General features: G+C 37.2%; 1 protein-coding gene across 1 annotated transcript; it reads left to right on the top strand.

The window, feature by feature from the left end:
• Nucleotides 1-2,247, top strand: LOC145099340 (uncharacterized). The gene is made up of 3 exons (XM_079036924.1): nt 1-231; nt 1,228-1,465; nt 1,565-2,247. Exons 1-3 carry the CDS (start codon nt 1-3, stop codon nt 2,245-2,247), a joined length of 1,152 nt encoding a protein of 383 aa, XP_078893050.1.
• The last annotated feature ends 6,599 nt before the right edge of the window (nt 2,248-8,846 follow it).

The following is an 8,846-nucleotide window of genomic DNA, read 5'->3' as shown; positions in this document are numbered from 1 at the left end:
ATGGATGAGGAGAACAATATAGAAGATGTTGATGTGGACATGGCAGACTTATGTCTAAATGTTGAAAGTGATGTTGAAGGAGAATGTATTAATGATGATCATGAACCTGAAGATATGGAAGTGATCAACAATGAGGAGTTAAAATCATTGGATGAAGGATCAGACCAAGACAAAGAGAGAAGAGCTCTTATAAAAAATTTGGGAAAAGAAAAAAGGTGCAGCCTTGGGTCAGTACATATGCAGTCATTCTTAGTGGGACAAAAGCATAAAAGTGAAAAAAGAATTAAAGGAGTTAATTGATGTGCATTCACTAGAAACAAGAAGGAATCTATTCTTTTAAAAAAATGACAATCAAAGGCTTAGGGCACAATGCAGAGGAGTTGTACCTGTCATCAATAAAGGTCAAGTGGGGACTCAACCTACCACTTCAAAAAGCAAGGGCAAAGAAGTAAGGACACAAAAAGAAACATGTGTTTAGTATATACATGCATCTAGGTCAAACCCCAAATCTGACTGGTTGATAAGGACCTTAAACCACACTCATACATGCATACAAACAAGAAAACTCAGGGCTTGTACTGCTTCTTTAATATGCAAGAAACTCATAGATCAAGTTGAGGTAGATCCAAAGATTCCTTTGAGAGCCATATAAGATCACTTTCAAAAGACCTACCAGGTGGGTATTTCGATGGGTAAGGTGTTTAGGGCAAAAGATATGGTAAGAAAGCATGTAACTGGGGACTATAAAAGCAGTTTGAATTGTTGAGGGACTATACTCTTGAACTTCAAGCTACAAACCCAGACATAACAGTCAAAATAGATGTGTGTCCTAATGGCAACCCCGCATCCACAACAAGGCAGTTTAGAAGGATTTATGTATGCTTGGGTCCACTGAAAAAAGGCTTCAAGGTATGTCTTAGAGACTTAGTAGGTTCAGATGGTGCCTTCGTGAAAGGCCCATTCCCTGGTCAGGTTCTTACTGCAGTTGGTCTAGATTCCAACAATGGAATTTATCCATTGGCCTATGCAACTATTGAGTCTGAAAACACAGCTAGCTGGAAGTGGTTTTTAGAAAACCTTGGGGGATAACTTGGAGCTTGGGAGCAACTCAAACTATACTTTCATAAGTGACAGGCAAAAGGTAAATTGCAGTTTATCAATTGATCATTTAGATTGTGTTTTTTTACCAAGGAGTTAATTCTAATTATTGTCTGTTAAGTCATGTAGGGATTACAAATTGCAGTTGATCAATTGTTTCCCAATGCTGAGCATAGATATTTTATTAGACATATTCATGACAATATGAGAAAGAAGTGGGGGCAAATGGAGTACAGGGACCATTTATGGAGGTGTGCATCAGCAACCACCATTCCTGAGTTTGAGCATTTGATGAAGGAGTTTAGTGAGTATGATAAGGAGGCATGTCAATGGTTGAAGCAGATTCCTCCTGTACATTGGGCAAGGAGTCATTTCTCGTGTAATTGTATATGTTTGCATATATATGGTAATGATTATGTGTTTCATTTATTTATCAACATTAATTATATGTTATTGTAATGTGGAGGAAGAGCTGTTTCTGATATGTTGATTTCAAACATGTGTGAAGTGTTTAATGGGAAGATAGAGAAAGGTAGGGACAAACCTGTAATTTCATGTTTAGATTTTATTAAGGTGTATCTAATGAAGAGGATATGCAATGTCATGAAGGCAATGAAGAAGGCTAAAGGTCCACTAACACCTATAGCAACAGACATCCTAGATGCAAGGAAAAAAGGTGCTTCACAATATATTGCTAGGTGGAATGGGGCAAACAAGTATCAAGTCACTGGAGCATTGCAAGATCAGCATGTGGTGGACGTTAGGAACCAAACTTGCACTTGCAGAAAGTGGGAATTAATGGGAATACCTTGCAAGCATGCAATTGCAACTCTGAATGAAATGAGCAAAGACCCTGAGGCTGAGCTTGACATTAACAAGTGGGTACACAAGGTGTATTGGATAGAGACATGGAAAAAAGCTTATTCATTTAAGGTGGAACCAATTAAAGGGAGACCCATGTGGCATAAAAGTAATTGTCCAACAAAGCTAATCCCTTCTCCACATCGCACTCATGTGGGAATGCCTAAGAAAAAAAGAAGAAAAAGTGAGGGTGAAAGGTTAAGCAAAAGGCAGAAGACAAGTCAAGGTGATGGGGTCAATGAGATGCAAGGAGAAGATTCCCAAGGGCTAACAAATGATGGAGTGTAGAAGCTATCAAGAAAACATATCAGTGTTACTTGTAGCAAATGCAAGAATAAGGGACACAACTATAGGACCTGTAAAGGGCAAGGTGGGAATCAATCCAAGAAGTAATTTTGGTTGTTTGTTGTGGTGCAATGACTATTTAGTTGCTTGTTGTTAAAAACTATTTGTTTTTGAAAACTTTAGTTATGGTTTGATGATGTGGTTCTGTATGGTGCATAGACACTTGTATGCTTAATTTGGTAATGGTTTTTGGTTCTACTCATGTGGTTAATGGAATGTGCAGTTTTGTCAATTTATGACACATATTTTGGTAATGTACTTTTGTTACATTTTGGTTCTATTTATGTGCTTATATTTGACAATTGATACACATTTTGAACACATTTTCACACTTGAATATCATTTAAATGATTAACAACATTGGAATTCATTACAAACATGATGAAGTCAACTTACAACAAAATTATACCATTTTTAGCCTGCATCACTTTATCAACAAAAACCCCCCCACATTTGTCTAACCCTATCCCTTACTTAGACCAAATACTAAAGATAACAATCACAAACATAAACCAGCTTGCACATAAATACATCTTCAGCTTGAAACCTTCATCCTTCCATGCGTCACACCTTGCCTCCAGCATGTTGTTCCTGCTGAAAAGTCCATTGCATTGTTCCTATAACATGTTGATACTTCTTAGCAGCCCATTACATCTTTCCTCCAACGTATTTATGTTTCTTAGAAGACCAGGTATGATGGTTTTACTCCTAGCACATATAGGCGGGTCAACCCACCCGATAAACCCACAAACAGAATCCTTAGTAGGGAAAGCATAAAACCTCCTTCCAGTATTCAATGGTGTCCAAGACGTTTTCACCAAAGCGAGCTTTCCACAAAACAAACATCCATTGTTCGATTGCAAGTCAGGAAGGAGAAATGGAAGAAAATAGCCGATGGGGAAGAACAGTTAAGAACGTTAGGGAAGAAATATATAAAGGATGTTTTATTTTTCCGTATGCAGAAAATGGTCCCTATAAGTAAAAAGACAGAAATACCCTCACGTGCAAGGCACATGAGGGTTAACGGATTCTTTTTAACAGGTGTTAAGTAGAGGGACCATTTTCACAAACAAACCAGTCCAAAAGGACGACAAAACCAAAAAACTCATGGTTTGGACCAAAACCCTAAAAAATTGCATACTACTAGGACCATTTTTGCAATTAAGTCATAAAATAACAACAAGTTTAAAACTTACCAAGTTCATACCATTAAAATGATATAGGAGTATTTTAGGCACTATAAATAACATATGTGAAAATTAAAAAGACCCTTATTGGTAGGTCTATAATTTCAGAATGTATAATCCCAAGGTTTTACATAATTGAGATTTTATAGACTTAGAATTGGTGATCTATGCTCTACTTCATGTTCCTTGTATGGTTGTGGTTTTAGAGTAGGATCACTTATTCGAACGTCTATTTCATCTTAAATTATATACAACTTGTATACACTGCTCAATTTTAGGAGGATCCAATAAGGATCACCCCATAATGTTTCACTTAATCTCATAGATTCTGTAGACACTCCCATTCTCGCACGACAAACCTAGATAGATCTAACCACTCCGTCATAGTAGTCAGCAGAGGAGTCAAAGAGGAACAAGAAGAGATTCATGAGGATTTTTCCTAAAGGGATCAGTCGAATAAACCAAACGTCTTATGCGTCACACTAATAAATAATAACCTAAAATGACTTAGTGAGTTAGTGAATACACTACTCACACTATGTGTTAGGATTATTTCATTTTCATAACAGCTTGTAACAGTTATTCAATTCACAAAAATTCATTCGAAGGTAGCCACCACAATTTAATAAAGTCTATTTTATATAGACTTCCATTATGAATTGCTTTTCAGAACCTTATGAAAGTTAGAACCGGATACACTCCGAACTAGGATAACTTAGTCAATAAGCATTCGACTTGTAACCACTGCTATAGACTTATCATTGTTTCACTTTGTATTCATTTTAGCAGAAGATGCCTCGCAGTAGACCTGTAAGACGCACAATCAATAACCTACCACCACAAAACGATCCTGCTGCTTTCCAAGCAACAGTAACAATTGTAGCAACGACTGCTATAACTTAAATCCGCGCAAGTGGTACCAGTGGATCTGGTAGCGGTAGCCACCTAACTAACCTCGAAGTTACCTACCGAAACCCACGGGAGTGTTTGTACAAGGACTTCATGAACTTCAAACCCAAATCTTTTAATGGAAATGGGGGAGTCATTGCTCTAATGCGGTGGTTCGAGAAAACAGATTCAGTGTTCGAAATCTGTCTGTGCCCAGAAGGGAGCAAAGTGAAGTTTGCTACGTGCACCTTCTCCGACAGAGCCCAAACATGGTGGAATGTCCATGTTAAGTCACTGACCCTTTCAGTGGCTAGCTCGATGGGTTGGGAGAACATGAAAGAAATGATGAGGGAAGAATACTGCCCAAGAGATGAAATTCAAAAGCTGGAGCAAGAGCTTTGGGATCATACCATGGCTGGCTCAGATATAGTAGCTTACACAAACCGGTTTAGCGACGTGGCAACACTATGCCCCAGGATGGTTACCACAGAGAGTAAGAAGATAGAAAGGTACATTTGGGTGTTATCTCCTCAAATTCAAGGGAATGTACTGTATTCTAACCCAACTACCTTCGATAGCGCCAAATGCCTGGCCCAACAACTCATTGACCATGGAGTCTACCATAGCGTGGTGGTCCCCGTTCCCGAGCCAACAAAGGGAGGGGAATATAAACGAAAGTCGGGGAGCAAGAGGAAGGAATGAATGACGTAGGAACCCCTATCGGAGCAATGATATGTGCATATTTAGCGATATATTTAGTATAGATTTTCATCATTTATTAGCTAATTATTTACATATTATGGACAAAAGGTACTTAATAGTGTTCAAATTGTATTTTCAGTCCAAAAGAGAAGCTCGGAAGCAAAGGGAAGCAGGAGATACGATCGAAAGCTTGGGAATTGAAGAAAGAAGAAAAAATGCTAAATCCTAAAGTTACTCGGCGAGTAGGGATGTCTACTCGACGAATACCCATGAATATTCATGAAGCTACACGTGGAGTCGTTTCCGCATACGGATTCCTCAAGGGGACTTGCCGAGTCGATTGTCTACTCGACGAGTAGCCCTTGTTTTGAGATATCTATAAATAGAAGCCACAAATCTGAATTGACTCTCTCTCTGGATTTTGGGAAGCTTACTTGGCGATTAAGGAGACTGCTGGAGATTTGAAGAACATGAGAAGAACCCTAATCCTCAATTCTAAGAAGAATAAGGCAACTTAGGTTTAATTTTCCACTTTACCTTCGAATAGAACTATGTCTAGCTTGTTTAAATTCGTTTTTGAGTTTGTTTTTACGACAATTATGAACTAAAACCTTTATCTTCTATTTAGGGTAGATGATTTTGTGAATATGGATTGTTTTTATGGTTAGGATTAATTTAATTGGTGATATTGTTTTGTTAAGCTTGTTAAAGAACCTCATATATATTAATAACAACTATTTTCGGTTGATAAATCGGTAATTAAGATGTATGAACATCTCTTAGTTATTAGTTTCATATGATTTATGTGACCACATAGTTATATGTCTAGGAATACCGAATGTGAAACTAGAATTAACTAGAAGATAGGTAAGTGAATACGTGAGCTTGTGTGATACACCATCAACAAGAGGTTAATTGAATCACCAATTTAATTAACCATTACAAGTCCTACTTAACCAGAATTAATTAACTAGGGAATTTATTAATTTAGACAACTATCCACTGCTTGAATTAATCTGTTTTCTAAAGATTAGCACTAACGAACGTGAAACTAATCATCTTAATCGGTAGCCAATGAAAAGTTAATCCAATATATTTACCATAAAATCAACCATAGGATCAATTGATTCGAACCTAAACAGAAGTCCTTTTTATCATTGAATTTAGTTGCAATTTAATTATTTAGCTGTTAGTTGCTTAATTAAGTGTTACTTGAGTTTTAGTTAAGTTTATAGTCTTGTAAAACTAGAGAAACCCCTTATATTTTAATATTTGTTTTAGATAATATTAGTAATTAGTTTACTTTCCGTTCCCTGTGTTCGATACCCTACTTATTTAGCCATACCATAATTGATAGGTCTACTGCCTTTGTGTGTTTAATTCATAATTAAAAAGTAGGATGAAACTAGTTGGTTTCACACACATCAAGTAACAAGTAGTTACTGTACACGCCGCCACAGCACCTGCCACGCCAGTGCCTATCACAGACATACATCTAACTATGCTTGAGCGTGTAACAAGTGGATTCATATCGGGAAGTACAAGTGTACAATGTGGAATAACCGAATCGTGAAGTATAAGTGTACAGTGTGGAATAGACGAATCGGGACCTACACGCCGCCACAAGCACAGACATACATCTAACTACGCTTGAGCGTGTAACAAGTGGATTCATATCGGGAAGTATAAGTGTACAATGTGGAATAACCGAATCGTGAAGTATAAGTGTACAGTGTGGAATAGCCGAATCGTGAAGTATAAGCATGCCAAAAGTAAGTGTATCATGAAGTAGAAGCGACAACAAGTGAAGTAAGAGCGTATCGAGTTTAAGTGAAGTAGAAGCGATATCAAGTATAAGTGAAGTAGAAGCCTATCACTAAGTAAGAGTGTGAACAAGTAGAAGCGTCCAGCAAGTATAAGTGTATCACGAAGTGGAAACGTTATCAAGTATAAGTGTATCGCGAAGTAGAAGCGACAATTGGTGAAGTAAGAGCGTATCAAGTATAAGTGACTACCAGCATAAGTGAACTAGAGACGATAACAGGTATAAGCGATATAGAGACGACGACAGATATAAGTGCGTCACGAAGTGAAGGCGTTATCGAGTAGGAGTTTAAAATACATGAAAGCGAAGCAGTGGTAATTAACAAGTAAAAGCATACGTCCTGAAAGGGAACTTTGATGAAAAATCTTTATACTCGGGGAAAATCACAATTTGCATTCTTTTGTAAAAACATGTTTGAAAACCTTTGGAAATCTTTCATAAACCAGTTTAGCATGAATTTAGATAAAACAGTATAAGTAAGAGTTTTGAAACAATTGAAAACCTTTATAGTGTCCTACTCTGTAAAACAGTGTAAAGTGTGGTAAAATCTTGTGCATGTGGGTTATCAATCACATGTGATTGATATGATAACTGGCATGTTTAACTTGTATTCTCCCCCTATAAAACATGTAAAAACATTTAAAAGGTTCATTTCAGGGGTATGAACTCACCTGTAGTGAGTGGTTCTGATGACAATGTTGGATCTGTTGCTAAGTATCAAGTGGTGACTTGAGTACACACGCGAATCCTATTTAGCACATATTAATACATATATGAATATAATTAGTGTTATGAACAACTAACTATTGAATTGGGACCCCTTTAGGGACTAGTGAACACTTATATCGAAGTGTTACAACCATAAATGATTGTACAAAGGGTTAAAAGGATGTACAAGGGAGTGTATGGCCTGAATACACACTATATGTGTGTGTGCGGCCATGTGTGCGGCCAGGAGCGTGTGCTGCCAGAAAACATGGTGTTCTTGGTGTTCTTGGTGAAAGATGTTACCTTTCCGGATGATACTTGAGAGGATTTTCGAGTCCTAGCTTTGTAAGAGTGTAGGAAATTATCAAAATGACCAAGGATAGTATATATAGGAGGGTGTGTGCGGTTGGAGGTGTGTGTGGTTGGCATGTATGCGGCTGGCTGGCCGCACACACCTGGTTTGGTGTGTTTGGCTCGTTCTTCCAATGCTACACCCAAACTAACCCATCCTCCGACGCGTATTTCAATTATAATAAGCCTTAAGCACTCTTTTAGACCCGAGACTTCATTATAAAATAGCAAAGCGAAGCTAACTTTGATAAAAATGAAGAATGTAAACTAGAAATTTCGGGTTGTCACATCTTTAGTTTATAGATGAAGGTTATATATAATTAATATTCGATAGGCAGTGAAATGCATGACTTCCGCCTTACTTCCTGCTCCTTGTTTGGTTGTGGGCTTAGAGCAGGTTCACATATTTAACTGTCTGTTCGATATTAGATTATATATAGCTAGTATAAACTAAGTGATTATAGAAGGAACTATTATGGTTACCATTTTACTAAAGAAAATATATGATTTTCTTAAGGAATATTTTCATCAAATATAAAAGAACTATTACTCTTAACTCTGTAAGCACCTAATGAACACGCCAGGGTTATATACAATGAAGATCTAACAAACAATGGGATGTGTAACTTCCGCCTCATTTCGTGTTCCTTGTTTGGTTGTGGGCTTAGGGAAGATTCACACAATTGATTGTCTATTTGATTTGGATTGTATATAACTTGTATTCATTAAGTAGTCATAGAAGGGATCGTAAAAGTCATTTTTACTTGTCATTCATCACATTAGAAAATATAGGATTTTCTGGGGGAACTGGCGAACTTTTCCAAAAAGAACTTAGAGTATACCTTTTTATAATAAAAATGCTTATGAAGTCACCAACTTAA

Source organism: Lactuca serriola, chromosome 4 (genome assembly GCF_051521515.1).
Source record: "Lactuca serriola cultivar US96UC23 chromosome 4, Lser_US96UC23_V15, whole genome shotgun sequence".
NCBI lineage: Eukaryota > Viridiplantae > Streptophyta > Magnoliopsida > Asterales > Asteraceae > Lactuca > Lactuca serriola.
Note: the sequence above shows the minus strand (reverse complement) of the source record. Positions and strands in the feature narration are given on the sequence as shown.